General features: G+C 37.5%; 1 protein-coding gene across 1 annotated transcript; it reads right to left on the reverse strand.

Moving 5' to 3' along the window:
* Positions 1–901: 901 nt before the first annotated feature.
* chmp2ba (charged multivesicular body protein 2Ba) lies at positions 902–25,311 on the reverse strand. Its single transcript, XM_052142140.1, has 6 exons — positions 25,166–25,311; positions 20,978–21,069; positions 9,059–9,253; positions 6,890–6,992; positions 6,474–6,580; positions 902–2,282 (listed from the first exon to the last, which is right to left on the reverse strand). Exons 1-6 carry the CDS (start codon positions 25,197–25,199, stop codon positions 2,163–2,165), a joined length of 651 nt encoding a protein of 216 aa, XP_051998100.1. The 5' UTR covers positions 25,200–25,311; the 3' UTR covers positions 902–2,162.
* Between the last annotated feature and the right edge of the window lie 1,845 nt (positions 25,312–27,156).

Genomic DNA, 27,156 nt, shown 5'->3' on the forward strand with positions numbered 1-27,156 from the left:
TATAGTGGTATCACCAGAACCCGGTCCCTGTTGGGTTTTATTTGAGGGAATATTTACTGTATTATATTGCTCTTGACAGTGTTATAATGAGGTAACAAAGCCACTCACCAGCATGCAGCTCTCTCAGCAGAGATATGTGTGGTGATGATAATATCATCATCTTTCTGCCATTGACTCTGTCAGCTCACATCCCTTAACACCCAATGTGATCTAATAATGCAATAAATACTCTATAGTCTGGAATAATGTTGGCAGGATTTGATATTTTGAGTGTATATCATACATAAATACGATTGCTGAGAAAACAATACAATTATGCATTGGTCTGCATGCATTCCAGTGCATATTTTTTGCAGAGATGGGGGTTTCAGTCCAGCAGAAAAGGCCTTGGAGCAGTTATACATTCATACTTCATTAAGTTAGTTCAAAATTAATGGACTCCACTGTGGTTCACTTAATTGAAGAAAGGTCACTCTACAAACTCATTAAGACCTTATTTAAAAATCATTTTTGGTTATGATTATGAATAATGATGTTTAATTTAATGCAATCGGAAGTGGTCTAATAGACCATTAAAACAGTTGTAGAGGTCTAACACTGTGACGTAAACAGAGCTTAAAGGATCCCATCATTCAAAGGTTCATTATAAGGCACCGTCACATAGCCTCTAAGTAGTTAATGGCCGTACAATCAGCTTGCCGTTATTATACATGATTCAATTAATAAACACATGTTAAACAGGGGTTATTTACAAATATGAAGGTACTTTATTATTTAGAAAAGCAATTCAAAGCATAAACTGTACAGTAATATACACATTGTATTGGTGACAATGAAAGAACCATTTTAAAATGTGTTTTCATATCGTATTACCACAATATGACAACAAACTTGTGGCTTTTTGCAAATAACAGATTTGTAACAATAATTAGGGTGCATATATATATATATATGCATGTCCATCACTTAAATTCACGGGTTCCAATTAGTTGTTTTTTTTTTTAATTTTGAGATATGAAGTCTTGGAATAATATCCTAATAAAATCAGTAACATTGTAAACACTATGAAAGCTTTAAGCAGATCTCACAGTAAGTTTGAGCATCTCTTTGCAACACCTTAACAATTACTCAATACTTTTCATTAAAAATTTGGGCATTCTGAACCTACAATTTGGTTTTGTTACCTACCAACTTATCATCCACAATGTAGTTGAACGGTCTCAATGGTTGCATTGTTTCAAGATTAATAAGTAAATACTTCATCACATTATCATATCAACAATGATTCTCATGCAAGATATTTTCTGGTCAGTTTTTGAGAAAAAATGCTTATTGAATGCATAAAAAACCTCACTGTGAAGAAAAGTGGTTTCCATAACTTCCTAAAGTCATACACAAAATAAAGAGACGTCACAAAGTACACATAATGAGAATCTTATGAGCTATATGACATACTTGAGATGATTAGTCCTATAACATGGGAAAATCCCATGCAGATCCAAAATGTTCCATATTTTCAGCTATGTACATTTAAAGAATAGAGCGGACAATTTATTGCCATAAGCGTAACAGATAGCACCCTTTAATTTAAAGGTGAGGTGTTTAATGTCTGTGCCATTAGTGACACTTAACAGAATTGCAAAAAATGACCGTTCTCAAACAAGTTTCAAATACTTCCCCTTCTACCACAAGCAGGTTTTCCTGTAGTCTGAAGAACTGCCAATAAGATGAATGGGATTGCTAACAGATAGCTTTCTCCAGGTATTATAGAACATTGTGCCTCAATCAAACAGATTGCAATTAAGTTTGATGCCTCCAGTTGTGCAGTAATTAGACACTTTACCTTTAAACCCCTACAGTATGTGCCTAGTATTTTTTCTAATATGCCAAGAAGCAAGAGAACTAGTAGGTCAAATATGAGTACTCATTTTATGAGTATATTTGGTCAGAACCCTCTTTACTTTAAGTCCAAAATCTGCTCTATACATCAAACCATTTAATCCAATTATAGACCAGTGACCTATTGCATTCTCTACATGCCTATAAGAAGAGTATGTGACATTTTTCCTTCATTTATTACTCGACCATCCCCACAGACTTCCCTGCTCCAACTGTATGAACTCAGCCCTTTGTTGACAGACAGTTGTAAAGTGTGATGAAGTTTAGTCCACTCCCAAAGCCTTTAGCTGTCTCTCGATCTCTGCATCTGAGATAGTGGCTGCTTTCGATTTTGCTGGGGAGGTGCCAGGGAGGCTTGTGCCTGATGAGGGGGCTCTTACCATCTGTGCAATAACAAAAGGAGCCATTTATTAGAGTAGTAACACTTTAAATTTCACAGCTCACCTGGTGCTAATACACTATCAGCAGAAGCCTCACAGTTTAATTGTCATGTTGGGGGGTAGATTTAAAGAGGCACTAATCAAATGTGATCATTGCTTCTCCCAAATGTTGTAAAAAAACAGAGCAAAACACTTTATTTGGGTAAAAACATGAAAAAGAAGCTGTGGTATATGGTAATACGTGTATTAAATTTTGCCCCAGGGAAATACACATCTGGCGGAATCGGAAACAATGATTATACATCTCATGAATTGAAAATAAAAGGCCTACAGTAATCACAGGCACAGCCAGAGTCCAGCCATCTGCTTACAGTAGCTTCTGGGACTGTCTGTATGAGAAGCATTTAAATGGCTTTGTATTTTAAAAACTTTTAGGTCTCATCACACAGCTTGTATTTCATTCAAAACCTGCTTTGTGCCTTTATTAGGGTTGTAAATGTTTCCTTTAACATAACTGTCTCAAAACCTGACTGTATAAGGCAGGTTATTACACACATATTATATGGCTACTTACCAAATAACTGAACTTGTAATATTAATTTGAGAATTATTTTATTATGTGAGAACAAAGAGAGCGTGAAGTGTCCAGGGACACTGAACTCAACCTCTGCTTTGCCTATTGGTGTAAAATTGTGTGATAATAATCATCTGCCTGTCCATTTTCCTGCTTTTTTACCACATGGTCACACATGAAACGGTCGTGTTGCTTAAGAATGTTTATGCACCCTGAAATCGATCCCATTCTACAGAGTTTAGTGTCATTCGCTATTAGAAATTTTTTCATCAATTAAATTTTTTTCCAGTGGCGCTACTGATGGCAGCCTCAGGCCATGTCCACACTAATACATTTTCATGACATTTTTTCCTAAGTTTTGGCCTTCCATCCACACTGAGACAGCATTTTTGACAGTGAAAATGGAGCTTTTCGAAAACACTCTCTCGCAGTCTGGGAAAATGGAGATACCTGAAAACGATGACTGAAAACATGTGATGCAGTCATGTGATCATTCAACCCAAAACAATCAATGATGGTGCCACATGATTTAGTGGCATTGTTGTGCCTGCTATTCACTTTGATAGTGTTGTTAAAGATAAACGTTACTTTGTACAACCTTCACATTTAATTTCTTCAAAGGCGAAGGGATTTTTTTCGGAATTGCTGTCTGGCGACAGAACACGAGGACAATTGCGTTTCAGTCTGTACATGCAACGGCAATTTTTTGAATGCACAGTAAGAGGATTTAAGAGTTTTCATATGTTTCAGTGTGAATGAGAAACTTTAAATAAACCTCTTGAAACCGGCAGTGTGAATGGAGAGTGTTTCAAAAACTGCATTTTTAAATGTACCCAGATTAATGTGGACGTAGCCTCACGTGGAACCCAGTAAGTAATCACATTTACATGACTAATGGGAAGCATGATGCAGAGATTGAGGTTAGGGTTAAGTTGCATTTTCACCCTAAAATTTTACTTCACTGACGTTTAGGTTTATGGTTGGGGTTTGGGTTGATGAGTTCTTTTGACTGCATCATTTACAAAAAAACTAATAAAATAACAAAATTACTTGCTTTTGGCATCACGCTGTGGACATGTCACCCGAAAACTGGAGCTCACATGTGCCCATATGATCAACAATACTTCCAGCTCCACCCACTGGGGGCAGTGATTCGAATTTTTGTAACCAAAGGCCGATTTCAACTGAAGAACTTTCGTTCTACTGTTGCCAAATTCACATTGCGATCCGTTTTTTATTACATGGCTAAAATACATTGTAAAAAAATGGACAGGAAATTGTGATTTGAGTTCAAATGATTTTATTATATTCTGCTGAGCTTTAATATGACTATTTGCCAATGGCAATATACTGGTACTACCTTCAAGTCTCTCGTATTACGCAGTCTCTCTCTTTCAAACTAACTCAAGTTAGAATACAGTAGCTCATTGGTGCTCTTTTTGTAACTCAAAACAATTAGCTAAATGACAATTAAAAATGGTCTAGGAGAACTTCAGTATTAATTTAATTTATATATTTAAATACATTATATGGCAGGGTTTCTGTTAGCCGGTAAATACAGTTTTTTTACCGTTAAAACATCCCAATGTCTGACTTCAAAACTTAAAAAATGCCTGGTGAAAAGATTCACACAAAGCGTCAGCAACCCCTTTAGTTGATGCCACAAGAGTACAGCATTATGCCATCATGATGACAGAGGTTCAAACTTTACCAACAGCTTGCAAAGTTCTAATCCGTGACTACATCAGGTTGTATCCCACACATTGGCAGGACACCAGGAGAAGGACACCAGGCATATGTGCATTTTAAGCTTTAGAGAAACAATGAACACATTTCACTTCATTTTGGCAGCAAAATGCTTCTGTGCTATGAGGAAAATAGTAATTTAAATAGTCATTAAAGAGAAAGAAATTAGCCAAGGTGAGAAATGATCTAATATTTTTATATTTCTTTGTGAATGAAAAGATATGTGACAAATTGCAGTTTAGCTTTTTGCTTTGCTCTCTGTTTCTGCTTTGAATTATTTATTTTTTATATAATTAAATGCTAATTTAAACGCTAATGTTTTATTTTTAATGGAAAAACAGCTATAATGAACAAAAGTTGTAGTTCATTTGACTTGATTATGTCATTATTATATAGCATATTATGCACAGTTCATTGCGTTACAGTGTAAAACAAACACAAAAATGAGACGATTCAATTTGTCTGGTAAACTTTCAAATTCCCAGACACACTGACCAGCACCAAAATGTCTTAATATATGATAAATATAAAATAAATATGTTAATAGATGTCTAGATGCTCAGGAGTCCCCAGTTCAAGCAAGAAAACGAAAGCCCTGTTCAGGAGAACAAGGAACCAGTAAAGACAAAAAGAGCTGTACGAGAGAGACCTTAAAACAGGAAGACATATAACACTGAGGCTAAATATCAGTTAGCTAATGAACTGTTTTCTTCGCTGAAGCTATTTTAGATAATAATGTACAGTCAGACAATCATTATCATAAAATAAACCTCTTCAGGACGATACAACACTTCTTCTCTTCTCACTGATGTCCTGATCATCCCGTCAGTGTTTATTTTGCAATAATGACCGTCTGGCTGCATATTATTCCTTATGAGAACATTTGGTTTAATCACCAAAAGACCAACAGTATGATCTTGTTTCAGTTTAGTAATTTAACGATCATTTGATTTAATAACAATCAACGCAAGACACAGTACACTTTTCAAATGGTCCTTAAGGAGGTACTGAATGCAAGATCACAATCCCTACACATTAGGAAATACGAATATATTAACCAAATTTACATAAAATACATAATGTTTGTACTATCTTTCCAATGTGACAGTAGAAACTCTGAGAGTAGAACAGAGTACAGTATACAATATGCATAATAATATAGCCCATGCCCACATCTCTCTAAAGGGCCTCTTGCATACAAAGTCACTGATTGGTTCCTTTTGCTTCAAGTCTATCCTGGTCTTTGCTGAAAAACTGCAAATGCTCACAAACTCATGTTGAATGTAAGCAATTGTGGTTGACATAAATTGAGATAAATTGGCAAAAGAGTAATGAGAAATCATTATGTTTGTTTATCCTGTTTCAGACATTACATTTATAATTTAGATGTTTATGATTAACAAATGCACATAATAAAACTACTTGAATTTCCACAGGTATACCAAATGCTCTGTTAATTACTCATTAATATCAGTTGGATTAAATCCAGATTAAACTGAAATGTTTCATGTTCTTTGCATTATGAGAGGCAATTGGTTTACATGAAAGGTAACTATAGATCAGGGGTTGGCAAACTTTTTGACATCAAGTAAATTTTTACATTTTTCTTGTTCATCACTATGCTACATTAAAAAGTGGTTTTGCGTGCAAATGCAAGGGAATTCAACATTTCTAAATCATTTCTTAAAATAAATACATTTAATATGAAACTTTCTTGCTCTTATTAAATTCCCTTATTAAAAAAGTCCTTTTTGATGATCTTGTTTGGAGATCAGTCCTACAAGTTTTGAAAATGTTCCACTTACTTATAAAAGTGATTAGAAAACAATTTGAGAGAATGAGAACGATAAAGAGATTGAAAGGAAGTGTCTCACCTTTCCTGAGATCTCAATGCCAATTTCATCGAGCACCTGGTTTACAATGTCCTGACATTCCTCCTCATCACCAGATTCATCAAATATCTCATCCAGTGTATCGTTGACTGTGGCCAGACAAACAGTTGTACAAGTTGTTAAAAAGTTAATTGAATAACTTAATCTCTACACTAGTGGTTTAAAACTGGTTTTGTTTCAGGACATATATATTTAGTAGTTTTGCTTGTGGTTTTCAAGGATAAGGGCATGCTGTATCTGTACATGTTGGTGCATTCTAAAATTGTGGCAAAATAGAGTTTGACTGGACACACAGTCTTTTGACCTTAACAACAAAATATATGGTTACCGAAACTCCAGGTGATGTTAACTGCTAGACTCTAATTAGACGCAGATGTTTTGAAAAATAAACTACTCACTCATGTCTTCTGTCGTTCCCATTTTTAAGTTTTCCTTTTGGAAGTCCTGCATCGTTTGTAGTGTCTTCTTGGGATCCATTCTTTTATTGACAGCTTGCATAGTCTGAGAGACAGAAAGAGTTCAAGCCATCCATCACATTACCGAAGAAGTAATGGCACAGCCTTACGGTGCACAAAACGGTGATCAAGATGACAAAAAATCACCATGGACAAATACATTTTGAATGCAGCTCAACATAAATCTTAACATCGCACCATTTGGTTGGAAGGGGGGGGGTGCGGAGAGTATATGACACAGAACATAAAAATAGGTCACGTTGAGAGAACGCTGTTTTATTGTCCCTCTGGGTTTCAGTGCAGCAGAGCAGAAAAACAGGAAAAGTTTTATCTGATTAGAGGGAATTATTTACACACATGGTCTTTGACACAGCCTCATTATCACCTATATCATATCTTACATATATTACACTTGATAACGCCATATGATTATTAATTAGCTTCCTTCCTCATACAGTATAGATAGGATGCAGATAGAATGAGGGTGACATTCCATTCTAAAGTCAGCATTACTATGCCCTAATCACTCAGAAGTGCAGAATACTTGAAGTGAACACTCAGAAGATTGCAAGGCATCTGAAACACACAACGTGAATTTATACATTAGTGCCAATTCATTTTGAATCAGAATGCTGCCTTGGAAACGTAGCATTAAAATCCATAATTCTATATTTAAATTTTAAGATTGTTGTGGCAAATAAAACTTGTATTATTTGATCATATTTTGCAAATATTTTATTCAAATTCATTTGTATTTACTTACCGTGTTGTGTTAAATAGGAATGGGAATGGTAAGGAATTTAACAATTCAGGTTCAGATTTCTCTTAACGACTCCAATTCCTTAATGGTTGCATTAATGATTATTTGTTGAAACCAAGCTGACAAAATGACTTGTTCTCTACTTCATCCAAAGTCTGATGTCACACTGTGGTAGACATTTCCATCTGACTGCCTCCACAACAACACATAAATGCCTACTTTACCATTAATCACTTTCATAGCCTCACCCAGTATCGGTGAGCAGTTAGGTGGCAAGCAGAGAGAGCAGGTCAGTCAAGAGCCAATCAAAACAGTGGGAATGTACTCTGAAGTCTTAAAGCACCAAAAGCAGCACCAAAATTGAGCCTTTCTGACAGACGTCTGCAAAAAACTTTACTAATATTAAGTGAACCTCAAGGAACATATTAAATTATAAAAATGCATGTCATGACACCTTTTAAATAAAAAAAAAAAATTTAAATAAAAAAAGTGATAACATATTTAATTAATTCATCATTATTTTTATTTTTATTATATTCCAAAAATCAAATGTAGGCATATCTTTAACTACACATTGTCACATGAAAAACCAGTCAGTAACAGCACTGCCTTATTTAAGTCTCTGTTTTGGAACAGTCTGGTTTAAATATAAATGGGTGGGAAAAACAACACCCCACCAATGGGCAGCCAAGGACTGAATACAATTAGCTGAAATATGCATATGCGATGCCACTGCATGCCTGCAGTGATTGTTATAGATTTGACTTGCTCTGTGAAGTGTGTATTGGAAGTGTGTAATATATCTTTGTATTCAGCAAAATAAGAGTCTCGAGTCAAAAATATATGGATGAAAAAAGAGTGCAAGTAGAGATCCTGCCTCGGGTTTCACTAGGAGGTAAAATTAAGACAAAGGAAACTACATACATTACATTCAAAATGCCTTGCTGATTGATTAGCATTACATTGTAACATTACAAAAAAAGATATGCTAAAATATTCAACTGCTCCAAGCTCCAAAAAAGACTATATGGCTCATATTTCAAATTCAGTTCAAGCTATCACAGAAAAACTTCTAAATAAGTGATAATGAGGACAGTGTGAATTAACACTGAGAATGCCATGTTATGGTCTCTTTCTCAATGCAGAGCAGAAATGATAAAACTGGGTCAAATAATAATACTGAACTAAGAAGTTACTCAACAACATGTAATTAAGACCCGTTTAAGCATTCTTTTGAAGTACGTTGCTGCGTAAGGCATTCTGTTGCAGTGCTTCCTGGCAACACATCAGACTAAATGTGAATAATAGAAAACGGTTGTCAGGCAGATCCATTAGGAAGTTTGGGGTCTTACCTTTGCTGTGGTAGACATGGCTCCAGCCATCTTCATCTGAGAATTCATGACCTTGGTCTGTGTAGACATGGAAGTGACCTTGGAGCTCACGGCATAGGTACGGTTCTTCTGTTTTCTAAGCTGTACAAGTTGTTTGGCTAAAATTTTGCATGCTTCTCTGTTTCCAGTCTTGGCCATTTTCTTGATTTCCATTTCCTGTTAGGAATAAACACACCAGTTCAGTGGGTGCATTCATACTAGGGATGCACTAATGCATCGGCAACTGATATTATTGGCCAATTATTGATCTAAATTATAACCATCCACATCCAACAGAAACACAAAATGCAGATGTTAAAAAGAGATGGTTTATTAATAATTAATAAACATTTATTGTGTTGCACAGAGTCTACAATCAGCTTTTTACTACTCATGATACAATTACCTGTGCTGTTCATCACAAATATGCAAAAATAAAATAAAGATAGGGCTGTCAAATGATTACGATTTTTTATTGAATTAATTACATGCTATGCCAATTAAGTAATCAAATAAATCTCATATATAAATATTTGATATATATAGTTGAAGTCAGAAGTTCTTTCTTGAGAGCCTCGCACATCTCGGAACTTCGGGCACTTCAACAGTGCTCTCTAAAAGATAATGTTTGTAAAAGAGTTGAATTCTCTAAAAGAGCAATAGACAGCGGCGTTGAACGTCCTTTTTAGGACGCGTCTTTATAAAGATGCCCATCTGCCCCTGTGTAGTTCCTAGATGCGGTCAAGTGCTCTCCGCTCCTGACGGTCACAGGCGCTGCCTCGTGTGTCTGGGGCGTGATCACACCGAGGCAGCATTTGTGGATGGTTCGTGTTCTCACTGCGAGAACCTTACCATGGCAACGTTGCGGTCGCGGCTTTGAGGATGACCCGGTTGGCGATGAAGGCGATTTGGGGATGGCAGCGTGCTCGGTTTTGCCGGGTACATCCCCACGAACCACCCGCCCCTCGACATGCTCGTTGACTTCCGCCCAGGCTCAGGGTGACAGCGGCTCGCCTCACGGCCAGTCTGCCTATCCTCTTGAGCACCCTGAGCTGGATGATGAGCTTGCCGCTGCATCGGAGAGTGTTCCAGTGTCTGACGTGGAAGACTCGACTGGGCTGCCACCCTCGGGTCAGCACGCCCAGTCAGAGGCTGACGCCCAGATGGCCGACATGCTTGCCCAGGCTGCTGTCAGTGTGGGGATGGACTGGAAACCTCCGTCCTCCCCACAGCCTTCGCGGCTGGATGATTGGTTCCTCGGGTTAGCGCGCCGCTCACAGCCACGTCCCCTGGTTCCTTTCACAGAGATGCGCAGTCGGGTCAGTATTCTCATTTCAGCAGGAGAGGTTGGAGGGGAGGCTGTCCCCCTCCACCTCGAAGGTGTATGTTGCCGCTATTGCGGCCCACCATGACGCAGTAGACGGCAAGTTGCCCCGGGAGGAGGCAGACCCATCCCCTTTGTTGCTGTGTCCGGTACGTGCTTTACGTATCTGTGTCCGGTACGTGCTTTGCGTATCTATTTGGTCTGCACACAGAGCTTTAGACGTTCTGAACAGCTCTTTGTCTGCTTAAGCGGACAGCGGAAAGGGAACGCTGTCTCCAAACAGAGGCTTTCCCACTGGGTGGTTGATGCCATAGCATTGGCCTATCACACCCAGGCCGTGCCCACCCCTTGCGGGTTCAATTACACTGGACGAGAAGTGTGGCATCCTCGTGGGCACTGGCCAAAGGCACCTCCTTAGCAGACATATGCAGAGCAGCAGAGTGGGGAACACCCAATACCTTTACGAGATTTTACAATCTCAGAGTTGAGTCGGTTTCATCCCGTTTCTCAGGTCCGAGCCGGTAGAACTCAGTAACGCGGTAACAACTGACCGGGCGTACCGCTTGCACCTAGCGCCCTTTCCCTCCACTGAGGTAATATTGTGCGCTCTTATCCCAGGAGATCCCACTAACTCGGATCCCAGGATGACTCCTCCCTAGCCCTCTGGTCCGCGAATTCAGCAGAGGAATTCCCCAACCAAACCCAATGCGAGTACTCAAATTACTCTGTACTGGAATAGGTGCTCCACAGGTTGGGCCCCGTGTGGACTTGTCCCCCTGTGTGTATTTTCCGTAATAAGGTCCCCTTGTGACGGACCCGTGTCTCCCTTGGGCAGTCCTCACTGCCTTCCGGTCGCCGTGTTTGTAGCAACTCCTCCTTCCCAATGACGTAGGATTTATCACCGCGCCATTCTCCACATGCGACTTAGAATCCCATGTGATGTATTCCACCACTCTTTACCTCCCCCTGCCTGGGCAGGTGTGGACTCCGTAGGGTCTTTCCCCCCTGAAAGAATAGGAATTAGGAAAGGATGCCTTCCCCGATGCATGTGATAGCGTTAAGATGGCCCCAGCCGCTTTAACTCTATGCGAGAAACATAGAAAGAGAAAAGGCGCGGCTGGCGCGGCTTGCTCCCATGCTTGGAACGTAGCCTTGTTCCCCCATATCGGGGTGTAGGGAACCAGAAGGCTATGACGATCTTATGGGGCGTTGGAGAAGGGTACGTGCAGTCTGACACGGCCTGTCATTTTGGCACGCAACTGCCTGCCTGCACCTGTGTCAGCAGCGCACGTACATGGTTCAGCGCATGGCGTGATTAAAATTGGACCCCTAGTGTCGTTTTTCTAAATGAGCGACAGATGGGGAACGTCTAGGTTACTGTTGAATACCCGTTCCCTGATGGAGGGAACAAGACGTTGTGTCCTCCCGGCCACGTCGCTGAACCGAGCCACTGTTATGGCAGAACCTCACTGTCGGCTCCTCAGGCAAAATCCTGAATGAACAGACGCATTTCCCTGCCTTTATACCAGTAAGTTCGGGGGCGGGACATGCAAATTATGTCTGCCAATTTCTCATTGGCCTTTTCTCAAGTTCAGAGATGCGCAAGGCTCTCAAGAGAGACCCCTAGTGTCGCTTCTTCGACACAACATCTCGTTCCCGCCAACAGGGAACGGACGTTACAACAGTAACCTAGACGTTTACATACACTTGGGTTAAAATTTTTAACCACTCCACAGATTACATATTCGCGAACTATAGTTTGGCAAGTCGTTTAGGACATCTTCTCTGTGCATGACACAAGTAATTTTTCCAACAATTGTTTATATACAGTTTGTTTCACTTTTAATTGACTATATCACAATTCCAGTGGCTCAGAAGTTTACATACACCAAGATAACTGTGCCTTTAAGCAGCTTGGAGAATTCCAGAAAATGATGTCAAGCCTTTCAGCAATTAGCTTCTGATAGGCTAATTGGAGTCAATTGGAGGTGTACCTGTGGATGTATTTTAAGGCCAACCTTCAAACTCAGTGCTTCTTTGCTTGACATTGTGGACCTCTACAAGACTGGTTTATCCTTGGGAGCAATTTCCAAATGCCTGAAGATACTCTACCATTGTCTTGGCTGTGTGGTCATTGTCCTGTTGGAAGGTGAACCTTCAGCCTGGTCTGAGGTCCTGGTTTTAATTAAGGGCATCTTCAGCCTGGTATGAGGTCCAGGTTTTAATTAAGGGCATCTCTGTATTTTGTTGTCTTCAGATTTCTTTCAACCCTGACCAGTCCCTGCCACTGAAAAACACACCCACAGCATGATGCTACCACCACCATGCTCAAACATTGTGATGGTATTGCGCAGGTGACAAGCGGTGCCTGTTTCCTCAAGACATGACACTTGGAATTGAAGCTAAACAATTCAATCTTCGTTTCATTAGACCAGAGAATCTTGTTTCTCACAGTCTAAGAGTCCTTTCAAGTGGGCTTTCATGTGTCTTGCACTAAAGAGAAGCTTCTGTCTGGCTACTCTGCCATAAAGCCCAGATTGGTGTAGTGATGCAGTGATGGTTGTCCTTCTGTAAGTTTCTCCCATCTCCACACATTATTTCTGGAGCTCAACCAGAGTGACCATCGGGTTCATGGTCATCTCTCTTACCAAGGCCCTTCTACCCTGATTGCTCAGTTTTGCTGGGCGGCCAGATCTAAAAAGAGTCATGGATGTTCCAAACGTCTTCCATTTAAGAATTATGGAGACCACTGTGCTCTTGGGAACCTTAAATGCAGCCAATGTTTTTTTGTATCCTTCCCCAGATCTGTGCCTCGACACAATCTTGTCTCTGAGCTCTGCAAGCAGTTCCTTTGACCTCATGGCTTGGTTTTTGTTCTGATATACATTTTCAGCTGTAAGACCTTATATAGGCAGGTGTGCCTTTCCAAATAATGTGCAATCAATGGAATTTGCCACCAGTGGACTCCAATTAACACAAGAGAAAGGAGATGCGCCTGAGCTAAATTTCAAGTGTCATAGCAAAGGGTCTGAATACTAATGTCAATGTGATATTTAGAGTTAATTTTGTCAGCTATTTTTTTAATTTAGTCTTAGACCTGTGCCAAATGTCCTTTATTGTTTTTTTATCATATTTAGTCAACCTTATCCTGTTTTTTTAGTTGACAAAAATTCTGGGCATTTTAGTCTTATCTTAGTCAAAGAAAACCCTCAGTATTTTAGTCTAGTTTTAGTCAATTAAAACTGTTAATATTTTAGTCATATTTTAGTCACATTTAGACAGATGCAACATCAGGAAATCCAAGTGTGGCACTATAGTTAATCATTGTTATGATTTTAACTTAATAACACAAACCCTGGGCATCCAGAAAAAGAAAACTCTACTGAAACAAAACTAAGTTATATTATACTCACAAAGTACTTTATGCAGGTTATGCAGGCATATTCCTGCAGACACCTTTTTTGGGCTATGTTTTTATAGGCAATCGTTTTTATAACATATTAAAATTCATTTTGATGCCAAATGCAATTCATTTAGATGGTTATGTGAAGGACAAATAAACACAGCATTGTCACCAAATACATAAGTCATTGGTCTATATTCAATCCTATATTACCTTTGCTGCTCATTTTCAGCTCCTTCACAACAATTTGCTAGCCTATTAGCTAAAGAGTTCAGTTTAGCTATAAAACACAGCCTACATAATGTAACACCACCGCCTTGTCTTAATACAGTTTACTAAGTTGTCTAACATAGCTGTTACTAGTTGTCTTAATTATAGCTTAAAAAAACAACCTAACATTACCACCAAGACATTAACCTAATTAAATTTATTTTTGGATAGCTTTCAAATCAACTTCTCTTTCTCCCAAGTCCAACTGTTGCTGTCATTATTTAATGAATGTTAGCTTTCTGTAAACTGCTTGAAAGTTACTCCTCACTGTGCTTGCTTAGTCCTAATATGCCACGTGCAGCACAGGAAAGGAAACGGCTGCTCATGCCATCCATGAACAGGATACTGGATTGTAATATAGAAAAAATAAAAAATAAATAAACAGACTAATGTTTTGTCTCCTCTTTTTTCCAATGAAAATAAAGAGAGATTTTGGTAAAGATAAAACATTTTAAACTACATTTTAGTCTCGTCTTTTCTCGTCAACAATATTGCATGTTGATATAGTCACAATTAGTGTTTAATGATGTCAGTGCCGTCTCGTTATCATCTCATGTTAGTCATGGAAAAAAAGGTAATCAACCAATATTTTTCGTCATAGTTTTTGTTAACAACAGTTTTGTATTTGTAAGAAATTTGAAAAGTTATCAAAAATCAGTTTTTTGCCTTGTCACTATGGGGTGTGGAGAGTAGATTGATGTGAAAAAATAATTAAAAAATTTTAGCGTAAGGCTGCAACATAACAAAATGTGAAAAAAATTAAGGGGTGTGAATACTTTCTGAATGCACTGTACACATACAGTATATACACACATATATACATACCGTTTTTACGTCGCTGTGTCAAGTTAAACATAGGTTGAAACATAGAAAAACCTGTCTTGAGATCCCTGTGTTGAAATTTGAACACCATCAAGCAGTGTTTTGAACGCAAGAATGCGTCCATCCTCATCTTGTGCTGTCTGCTGTCGGTAAGTGTGGTTTGTTCTCTATATGAGCTGCGCATTACCTATACAGCTGACGTTTCACTTGCTACTCACACCCATCCTTATGTGCAACAACAGTTACAGTTTTGGCCACTGGCGGCAGTGTTTTAAATTTTGGTAAGCATAGGCAAACATTCCCTTAAGAAAAGTGAACCTAATGTTTCTGATTTCACTGTGAGATATGTCTGCTTTTTACTCCTTTTCTCGCAAAGCTGCAAACTTATCATAAAATACAACTGAACATTCAAGTTATTTGAGTTTTTGTAAGTAATCTGTAATGTTCAATAACAATTCATAAAATTTGGGTTTTATTGTTTATAAGCGCAAAATTAAAAAAGTCTATTAAAATGTTCACATTACAATAAATAACATTATAGTTTTTTTCTTTCATTATGCCTGTCTTGCCATGCATCCATGTTATACATTCAATTTACAGATCCAATCCAGTAATGTTTAGTGGCAAATGACAAAATGCTACTAGAGCAATTAAAAGACCAGTTAATACTTTGTATGAGTGTAATTGAATTGTGTTCAAAGCATAAGGAAAATGGAAAATGGGCAAAATTACAACATATCAGAATAGATATAGAAAAAAGCCAAATTGGTACATACACCTAATAGATTTTTCACTTGTGGGACAGAGCAATAGCAGAGATGCTCAGCACTGTACCATAACCAGCTGAACATTTGATCATATGTACGTGTTTAGACCCAAAGGTCTGTTTTTCTTTACATTAGTAAAAGTCTGAAAAAAGCTCTATGCCCTGAGGGACTTGTAGAAATGAGTGTTTTTTCTGATGCAGTGTGTGAGTGTATGTTTCTGTATGCAGAGATTTCTCCAGAGACTGTGATATAGTCAGGGCAGCCGATCAGCATTATAGCCTAAAACTCCTTGTACTTAAAAGGTGTTCCAACAAATTCCATGTGCAGTGTTTTAACTGGCATATATTTATAATATAGCTCTCTCTATAATTGCTGCGTCACAGTATGTACTATATTTGACAAAGGACGCACTTATCTGCCGGCAAAACAGTACGTTCTTTTAGGTATGCGAGTAGTATGAATAGAATTCGTACATACTTCATTCGGGAACATTGGCATCGTCATGTGACCCGAATATTTAGTGAGATGTAATAACAACAACCGAAAAAACTATCTGCTTTGGTTTTGTTAAACAAGCACCATTGAAGCACGAGGAAGAATTATCTTGGTATTAATAGCACTAACAGTTGAGTTGAGGCACCCGCCTCGTGATTCACTGTCATTCCTTTAAATCCAGTGTTTTGAACATGATGTCACCTCAGCTGCCAAGGGATTATGGGATCGTTAAGTGTCCAGTCGATCCGCACTTAAAAATCTAGCCAGAAATAGTAGGTTATCCAGGTATTTCTAGCTTACAGCTTCATTGATATTGTGGATTCGTACATACTACTCCATTGGCATACTGTTTTTGTTATAATATACAGTAGAGAAGTATGGATATTCGGGTGCATGTTTTGTGTTGTGTCAGAACACAATATGTTACTGATGCCGCTGCCATACTGGATATAGTTCTGTTTATATACAGTAGTTTATCACTTAATTGTTTTAATAGTCGAAAAAATTCAACCAAAGTGATCACATGCCTTCAATAGACTCGAAATATGATGCATGAATTGCATGGACTACTTTTATGACACTTTATTAGTTAAGTGAGTCCCTATCAAAATTGTAATGAATTTAGCAAACAAGACTGAATTTAATTATCATTAAATTATTTACTTTTGTTTTCCGCAGAAGAAAGAAATACAGGTTTAGAACAACATGAGGGTAAATGACAAAAAATATCATTTTTGCAGTGCACAAACCCTTTTAAGACAGTCGTTATTGAATCCATAATCTAAATCCCAAACTTATTCTTCTTAACATTTAACTCAGCAGATCTTGTTTTCTCCTGTGTGCTCTTAATGTTAGTCTCTCATGTAGACTAGTGCAGATCAGCTGAACAGGCACATTAACCAGAACATACTCTAATGACACATTCATTAGAACAGGTGCTGCTCTCCACCTCACATGATGCCTGCTAAGCAAAACATAAGCAGCCACATTATCTGCACTGACACACATATAATCATACAGCACTGTCCTACTTCAACACACAACTGCATTTCAATGTGACAGATTCTAGTACTGAGAACATTGGGCATGTTTGCCTGTCACAAACAAAATATGACTGTATTAGGGCATTTTTTACTATCACACCACAATAAAAATGATGTGCCATGCTTATAAATATTCAAGTATAGAGAGCTGAGTGAGATGTAGGTGTAGAATCAGGCCTATTAGAGATGTTTTATTGTCAAGTCAGCCACTAGGTAGCACTTTAGTTTGAAGAACCAGAATGAAAGTGACAAACTGATGTGCTTAAAAAAACAATCTGCTTCAGAGAATAGCGTACACTCTAGAAAGCAGTCTAGACCTACAGTGTGAACTTTGTTTTAGTTCTACATAACATTGCAGCATTGACCCACTTTAGTTGACTAATAATTATCCTGCAACTAATATATATGATTAATTTTGGAGTAGTTTATAGGTGACAATAAGATTACAAGAATAGTTCCCCCAAAATTTACATCATTTACTTACCCTCATGCTGTTCTTTATTAGTCTATTTTCTTTCTTCAGTAAAACATGGAATATGTTTCAATGTCCAATCTCCTCTTTCCATACAAAAAAAGTGGATTGTAATTTTTTAATGTCAAACTCCAGAAAGGACAAATAAGTATTATAATCTTACTCATACTTACTCAACGCCACCTAAATGGTCCCTATCATTAAAGCCGACTCCTAAACTCACACCTAACAATCATCATTGGCTTTGCACATTCATTTTGAAGCAAGCAGCACATGCAGATTATACATATTTAATTAAATCAAAGCCATTTGAAGTTTAATAATCATGCTAGGACATTGTGATTTTAATTTGATTAGTTGTGCATTCAAACATTAATCTTCATCCCAAATATGTAAAATTCCACGACGGTCTGCATTGTAAAAGTACTTGGTATAAGCACGCTCCGGTCTTTGAATTATTGAAAATGAATTCACATCCTGAGGTGTGAAAGTCACCACACCTCAGGTTGTGAATTTATTTTTAAAAGGATTCAGCAAATCCGACTGTCATCATAGTCTAAGGTTTATAAACCAAATGTTTATGTAGAACACTACAGCCTTGTTGGAACAAAAAAATAAATCATATTTTTTTTACCAGTGGTGTGAGTTAAACTTGGTTGTGAGTGAGTGGAATGAGTGTTTTTTTTTCTTCTTCTTCTTCTTCTTATGAATCAGTGTAAATTCATATTTCAATTCCATTAGAAATTTCAGAGCTCCAAACTGCGACTAAATTTAACGACTATTTTTCCTGCAGGACAAAATTTTCTTATGGGTGGCACTGGTGTGTCTTCAGTGTTGGCCAACTCTCTCCATTTAGGTGCTACCATTTTCTATTATGCAACATCAAACTGCAAACGTATCAAAAGCGTTCTCCATTACCTGGACCCATTATCAGCACGGCTAAACTTACAGAGCATGGATGCATGGGAGCCCATGGGAACCCTGAATTCTAACTCTGAGTCTTCTAAAAACATACGATAGCTTTTCGTGAGGAACAGTCCGAAATTAAAATCGTTATTGGCTGAAAATCCACAGAAAATACCCTCCACTGTAGCTCTCAATTCTCATTTATGCTAAAAGCACTGCATTTTTACACTTGGTGCATGAAGACACTATGGCAGAGGGGAAGAATTTCCACAAATAATGAATTAAATCTCTGTCTATTCCTCAAAAAAGATTTCATATGGCTTCAGAGGTCTTGGAATATCACCATCTACTTTTGTTGTATTTTGTTGTAATGCTTGGTCAATGTGCCTAATGTCTCCTTTTGTGTTTTACGAAAAAAAAAAATTTAATCATAAGGGTTTGGAATTTTAATACGGGTGAATAAATGATTATCAAATTTTTGGGTGAACTATTCCTTTAAGACAGACTGGGTAGCAATGTTACAGAGGCTATATACACTTACCTAAAGGATTATTAGGAACACCTGTTCAACTTCTCATTAATGCAATTATCTAATCAACCAATCACATGGCAGTTGCTTCAATGCATTTAGGGGTGTGGTCCTGGTCAAGACAATCTCCTGAACTCCAAACTGAATGTCAGAATGGGAAAGAAAGGTGATTTAAGCAATTTTGAGCGTGGCATGGTTGTTGGTGCCAGACGGGCCGGTCTGAGTATTTCACAATCTGCTCAGTTACTGGGATTTTCACACACAACCATTTTTAGGGTTTACAAAGAATGGTGTGAAAAGGGAAAAACATCCAGTATGTGGCAGTCCTGTGGGCGAAAATGCCTTGTTGATGCTAGAGGTCAGAGGATAATGGGCCGACTGATTCAAGCTGATAGAACAGCAACTTTGCCTGAAATAACCACTCGTTACAACCGAGGTATGCAGCAAAGCATTTGTGATGCCACAACACGCACAACCTTGAGGCGGATGGGCTACAACAGCAGAAGACCCCACCGGGTACCACTCATCTCCACTACAAATAGGAAAAAGAGGCTACAATTTGCAGGAGCTCACCAAAATTGGACAGTTGAAGACTGGAAATATGTTGCCTGGTCTGATGAGTCTCGATTTCTGTTGAGACATTCAGAGGGTAGAGTCAGAATTTGGCGTAAACAGAATGAGAACATGGATCCATCATGCCTTGTTACCACTGTGCAGGCTGGTGGTGGTGGTGTAATGGTGTGGGGGATGTTTTATTGGCACACTTTAGGCCCCTTAGTGCCAATTGGGCATCGTTTAAATGCCACGGCCTACCTGAGCATTGTTTCTGACCATGTCCATCCCTTTATGGCCACCATGTACCCATCCTCTGATGGCTACTTCCAGCAGGATAATGCACCATGTCACAAAGCTCGAATCATTTCAAATTGGTTTCTTGAACATGACAATGAGTTCACTGTACTAAAATGGCCCCCACAGTCACCAGATCTCAACCCAATAGAGCATCTTTGGGATGTGGTGGAAAGGGAGCTTCGTGCCCTGGATGTGCATCCCACAAATCTCCATCAACTGCAAGATGCTATCCTATCAATATGGGCCAACATTTCTAAAGAATGCTTTCAGCACCTTGTTGAATCAATGCCACATAGAATTAAGGCAGTTCTGAAGGCGAAAGGGGGTCAAACACAGTATTAGTATGGTGTTCCTAATAAGCCTTTAGGTGAGTGTAGGTGCTTAAAACAATACAAGTCTCCAAGTGTCCAAGAAAATGTACTTCGTTTAGAATATTCTTGACATGAAACCTTAATATAATAATTTTCACAGATAATCATTTGAAAAATAGGACAAATAGGAATGTGTGGTGCAGCACCAACATTCCCATACAACAGTGTATGTCATACGTATGTTTTTTTATGTAGGTCATAAAAAATTAAGAAATAAAGCAAAATCTTGCCTGATTACAATAAAAATGAACAAAAACGATCCTCTCTCGGGAGATAATTATGCACGTTTCTATGTTTACTTATAGACAATTAATTGAAATGGGGAGGGTGAAAGGGAGTGTTTAATTCTTTAGAGCTTTAAAAGTGCAGTGTGCCTGAATGAACACTTTCAACTCATCCTATGAGAATTGAACATTCTCTCTTTAAGCTATGAAGGCCAGCTAATCTACCTGTTTCAAAGAGCAATTAACAGGATGATCAAAAATAAATAAATTAACCTACTTCATTATTTCAGTGTTTGTTGCAGTAAGATGAAATCCAAGAAGGACGACTTAGAATAAGCAGCAAAACGTGTGCTGCTGGAAGGGAAGAGGTGGAAGTTTACAACCAAGTTATCAACAGATATGAACGTGCTTTGCTCCACTTACCATTTGCCTGTCCTGTCTCTCCAGGGCAGTTCGGTCTCTGGTGATTTGTCTCTGGGTGCCTCTCAGCTCTTTGGACTGCTCTTTAATGATATCTGCTGGGGTGAGGAGGAACATGCAATAACACCGTCTGGAAAATCCTCATACAGTTCATTGATCTGAAACTATGAAACATTTATTTATCCTCCTTTCTCTCCCTCCTCCAGTCTTTCTTCTATTCTCCCACAAAAGAAGAAAAAAAATGGGTTTTGCTGACTTAGTATATCCTAAAAAGAAATCTAAACTTTAGCAGTATCATTTTCCTGAGAAACAACTAAACTGCTTTCTATACTGCGTCCAGTATTGACGTTTCGTTCTTGAACGAATCTGTCTTTTCGAACAAATCTTTTAAGTAAACAGATTGTTTTTGTTTACCTCCATAATCTGACTTGTATTTTTCATTCACTGAAGAGATTAATTGTTTGATCCATGCATGTAACTAAATATTAGTCCGATAATAATTACCCTTTAATTTGAAATAAAAAAGATAAATTTTTTGATTTAGCAAACAGACCACATGGCCAGGTCAGTGGATTGGCTTCATAATGTGGTGTTCTGCCAAAGCACAAGCATTTTAACTATGCTCTCTTACATTATTTGTTGTATTTCATTCAGTAAAACTCATAAATAAACCATAAATTCCTTTTCATCATGTAGTTTTTTTTGTGTGTGTGTGTAAATTAGCATTTATTTCAGGTGGAATTAAATGGTAGCACAAAAACCAAGCTACGCATGATGAGTTTGAATGAGACAAGCAATTATTTCTGTACATAAGCATGATTTTTTTGTGCCATGTTTTACTTAGAAATGTTTTTTCTAACTCTCTTGCATGCAGAAAGTAATGTTATCTCTTTTTAGCCACAAATTACTGCTGTACCATTTAAGCCCACTATGCTACTTTTAAGACCGCATCAGTGCTTTTCAATGGGACATTTCTTGCTTTTAAATGTTTATCACTTTATTTTACTGTACTTTTGCTAATACCTAATTCATCAAAATGTGTTCTTTATATTTCGTATTCTTCCTTTATCTCTAGTCTCTAGTGGGGCAGTGGTGGCTCAGTGGTTGAGGCTCGGGGTTATTGGTCAGGGATTCAAGCCCCAGCACCACCAAGATGCCACTGTTGGGCCCTTGAGCAAGGCACTTAACTCCAGGTTGCTCCGGAGGGACTGTCCCTGTAATAAGTGCACTGTAAGTCGCTTTGGATAAAAGCGTCTGCCAAATGCATAAATGTAAATGTAAATGTAGTCTGTTGTTAGACTGAGATCAATCAATATGCATTAATGTTTATTTTAAAACTGATAATTATATACACACATCTGGGATTGAACATTCTGTATTAAAGCGAGACTGCATGAGTTGTTTTTTAAGATTATAATTACTAATATATTGAATTGCCTAGGTGTCTTTCATCATATTGCTGTTGCTGCTATGTCATAAAAGCAATAAGCCACTCAAGCTTTGGTCTGTGCCAAATAACACCTCTTACGCATGGTGAAATCCATGTAACGCAAGTGAACTTGGTGTCTTTCATCATTGCTTTTTATGAAAGCAATAAGCCACTTGAGTCAGTGTGTTACAGTGGTTTTACCACAGGTAAGGAAGATTTAGGATCTCCACTTCGAATCATGCCAATGGCCCTGTCCCAGATGATCTAACATCATTAGAATTCTCTCTCGTTAACATGTGCTCATTTACAGACGCTCTTTACAGAAAAGCCGGTTTTCTTAAAGAGACAGTACCGGTTTTATCAGGTGTTCAACAAATCAATGTAAATACATAGATCGTATTTATAAATAGTAAAAATTATGCAATTAAACAATAAACATGTACCAAAAATTAACATATGAAATATAATATCTTATTTTATTGATTGAACACAGTTCGTTTAAAAAAAAACAAAATGTGACCAAAATTATGAATATAATTAGTAGTATTTTTGCAATGTACCTAGTTATAAGGTCCCCTGTATAATTAAAAGCATTAGCTGCCTGGACATAACGGTCCTTCCACAACAAGCTTACATTAAATATTGTTGCTTACAGTTGTATCCATATTTTGGCCTGTTTTTTGTTTTTATGGCTAGAATTTTTGGTCAAGAAAAAATTGACATTTTAAACTGATCGTTTAGTGTCAAATTTACAAGGACATATTTATGGAAAATAGACAAATAATTCTGAATTTAAAATTGTCTGAATAATCAGACATTCAATAAAAAACTTTTGAATCTGAAAATTGCTTTGAGTAAAATAATTGTATTTCTAAAAGTCTAGGGAGCCGCTAGCCAAAACGCTGATGTTTGGGGGTAAGGCCTGCAAGATCATGCCCCTTACATTTTAATGCATTGAGGGGACAGACTCTTTAAGGATGCCCAAGAATGCAGCAGCCACAACGCCTACAGGGAAGTTACGCTCTCCTACACAGCAATCAGCCCACCTGTGCCCTCATGAATGCCAATCATATTAGAACAGCCCATGCGGTTAAATGGTCAATTTTAGAAGCCAAAGAGGTTATATTAGGAGGATACTGGTTTTCAAAACATAAAGTTAAGCAGACAAATGGATGCTTATAAAATTCAACAATTCAGATGAAGATAAAAGTTTCATATACTTTGTAAGGTAAGTCGGTGTTAACAGCCCCTCCGAATTAAAAAGTGGTGATTAATTCAAAACACATATGAGTCTAATAAGATAATGGATAGATTTATTAATATAATAATAATAATAATTTCAGAGGAATAGGATATAGTAGTCAACAAGTAAATGTGTGAATAAATGAAAAATTATGGAAAAAAGAATGTTAAAAAGGAAGAAAAATACTAAATAATAGGGAAATAAGTTGAATAAAGTTATTAGATGGCAATAAGCAGAAAAAGAAACAGAAATATGAAAATGGAAAATAAGAAAAAAGAGAAAGATTAGTTAGTTAAATATTAATTAAAGTTTAAAATGGGAACATATAAAGTTGTGAAATAATTCAAAATATAAACAATCATGAAGTTAAAAATGGAAAAAGGGGAAGAATGTAGGATTCAAGTCACAAAAAAGTTGTAATGAGTTTTCTGAATAGTTAAACATAATCATCATTATAATGTTGTTACATGCACATCCCTAAATCTTGATGGGAGAATTTGTGTACACTTGTGTACGTAAGTCTACGTAAAAGATGACGTGTTCGAAAACGTCAAAATGAGGGAGGGTTATCGTCCACAAAACTCGAAGAGCTCAAGCAACTCTGCCATCTTAGAATATCCTTTGGCACATTGACTCTCCGCTCACCTGGGCACCGAGGTCTGACATCAGGATGACAAAGGCTCGAAAATGATGGGAATTCTTAACCAGGGCAATAGCATGGTAATGGTAAGTAAAGATTATGATTTATGAAAATTATATTATCACAGTTTACCACTTTTCCTGATAATCACTTGTCATTTCTTATAGTCTATTGTGAATGAGTCATTTATTGCAGTCTTTATATATTTGAATATATACAAATTAGAAAGATGTTAACCCTAAAAATATCAGTATGGTCAAAAACAGCTTGAGAACATGTATGGATGAGTGCTTTGATTGTTGAACATTTAAATCCCAATGCATTGGTTCAATTTCCAGTAAGGGTGTTTGAATGATACAGTGATCAGCTGAGCCCTACTTGAGGCAGGGCAGGTGTTTAATCGACTACATCTGACCAGCTAACCAAGTTAAATCTCAATTTGACCTAGTGCTGCCCATTGAGTGTGGATGGTTTACATATTAATAATACAGAAACATCAACCATTCTGCATAATAAATCTATATATATATATTTTTTTTGTTTTTTGATTATTTTCTTTATTATTATTATTACTGTTTATTATTATTATTATTAATTTAAAAAGATCTGTACATCAGCCATAATGAGGTCACTGAATAATCTTGTATTGTATTATTGACCTTTACAATAATCAAACGTGCTTTTACATTTATGGCAAACACACATTTAGGTGCTACTTTAATTATAAATGAATACTGCTAGTCGACAACTGGATCAAATGCAAACATGATTTTAAAAAATGCAGTGGCAAATAGCAGCAGGCAGGAAGACAGACAGGTGTACTTTAGAGATTAGACAGTGGAAAAACTGTTATAAAACAATTAACAAAGAGTGACTTACCGTCGACTGTCTTCTTCTTAAACAGAGATGCCATGATGACTTGCTTATACTTTGTTATACTCTTTGATTTAAAATGAAACTGGCTTATTTGAGCGCCGCCTAACCTCCCTGCCAGGGAACCTACAGACTATCGATCTATTCAAAGGTTCAGATTTCCTTGTTTGTAAGCACAACTGACTTTTTAGCGGATGATCCCATTGAGTCACGCAGGGCGTGACGTCACAGGCGGCGGATTTACAATGCAGTGCTCCTTGCGTCCTTTAGGGGGCAGTGTCTTACTCCTAAAAATTGAAACTTTCACCACATGCAAACTGAGTGACATGCTATAGAACTCTAAATCTACTTTTAACTAAAATTTTCCAAATAATCTATAAGTTTTTATGAACTAATATTAAATAAGTTTTAAAAATTTATTTTTCACACCAAAGGACCATTTTAAATGATCTAGCATCTAGCAAAAAGGTGATTAAAAAAGGTGCATAACACTAAAGAAAAGGTAAACGGTTACAGCAGCACCTTGCCATTATACAGACATTATATGTTTACAAACTAAAGTTTTGATGTGGAATTAAACCAAGACACGTTTTCACCAAATACCAACGTGAGTGAATTTAAATATTTTACACTTTGGTTTCACAATTTATCAAAACAATATACCCAGATAGCACACGTACATCGCCAAGATATCTGTTTAAGAGTGTTTCATCTGGAATGCACTTCATTCTAATTTACATTGGCGTCTTAACAAGAGCAGATTTACTTACATTCTAAATTATAAACGTCTCAAAGACATCTGCTGAATGTCTTTTTGACATCCAAGAGGAAACATCCAACAGAGGTATTGCAGATGAGCACACACATCAGATATAAACCAGATATAAACACACACATCAAATAGATGTCTTTACATGTGATTTACATGTGCTATCAGGGTACTTTTTGTCTCCATCTTTCCCATAAAATTTATTAGATACCAAAGCACTAAAATTGTCTTTTTATTCCTATATCTATCACTACAGTGTCATTTACTGCAGGGTATATGCAAATCATTGATTATGGTAAATTTAATAGTCTTATCAATTGTATGCTCCATCCATCTGAACAATGTGTAGCTCAGTTACTTGTGGGTGTAAAGCTTATCATATGGTAAAGTGGAGCAGACAAAGTGAGGGCAGGAGATTACTGCCCCACAAGCAAAGAAAACTGAGCCAACAAGACTTATGTGACTTTGGAAGGGAGAGCGTAATGCCCCCCACTCCCACCCCCACCCCCACCCCGAGCACATTATACCCTCTCTCAAAGGAGGACACAGCGCATCCCGGGGCATTATTCTCATTACAGTTATTAGGGAGATGTTTTCGTGCAATCAGCAAGGTTGGCAACAGGGACTTACACTAAATGTGCTAATGGTAATAACCCCACTGGTGATCAATCTTGCCCCAAGCACACAGACCAATTCTAGCATGCAATAATGAGACAAATCAAAAATTTTATTTGCTATAGAGGGTGTCTTAAAATTATATTAAAATTTCCATTTCATATGAGAGAGAATCTGTTTTGGCGCATTTGGAGATGTCCCGCAGAGAATTTTTCGCAACAGTTATCTATCTTGTTCCATTCGTGGAATTGCCTGAGGCAAGCGGATGTTTAATGTTAATGTGCTAACTATTTTTCCAGACAGTAATATAAAATAGAATATTTCATCTGTGTAATTAAATAGTCTACTTTTATTAAGTCATTTATTGTGTTGATGTTTAGAAGGGATGTACGTACTGTTCCAGAAATCACTGCTTATTTTACTTTGAAGTTCAGTGTAATGTGCTTTGAGTTTATTTAAATGGTTAGTTCACACCAACTTGAAAATTCTGTCATGATTTACTCACTCTCATGTTGTTCCAAACAAGTATGACTTTTTTTGTCTTCTGTAGAACACAAACGGAGAAGTTTAGCAGAACGTCCAAGCTGCTTTTCTTCCATATACAGTGAAAGTA

This window comes from Xyrauchen texanus, chromosome 14 (genome assembly GCF_025860055.1).
Source record: "Xyrauchen texanus isolate HMW12.3.18 chromosome 14, RBS_HiC_50CHRs, whole genome shotgun sequence".
Classification (NCBI taxonomy): Eukaryota; Metazoa; Chordata; class Actinopteri; order Cypriniformes; family Catostomidae; genus Xyrauchen; species Xyrauchen texanus.

Coding starts and splice junctions, on each gene's coding strand:
- chmp2ba (XM_052142140.1), bottom strand. CDS start 25,199: ATGGCATCTCTGTTTAAGAAGAAGACAGTCGACG. Junction 21,070..25,165: donor TAAGAAGAAGACAGTCGACG/GTAAGTCACTCT, acceptor TCACCCCAGCAG/ATATCATTAAAGAGCAGTCC. Junction 6,993..9,058: donor CCATGTCTACCACAGCAAAG/GTAAGACCCCAA, acceptor TCTGTCTCTCAG/ACTATGCAAGCTGTCAATAA.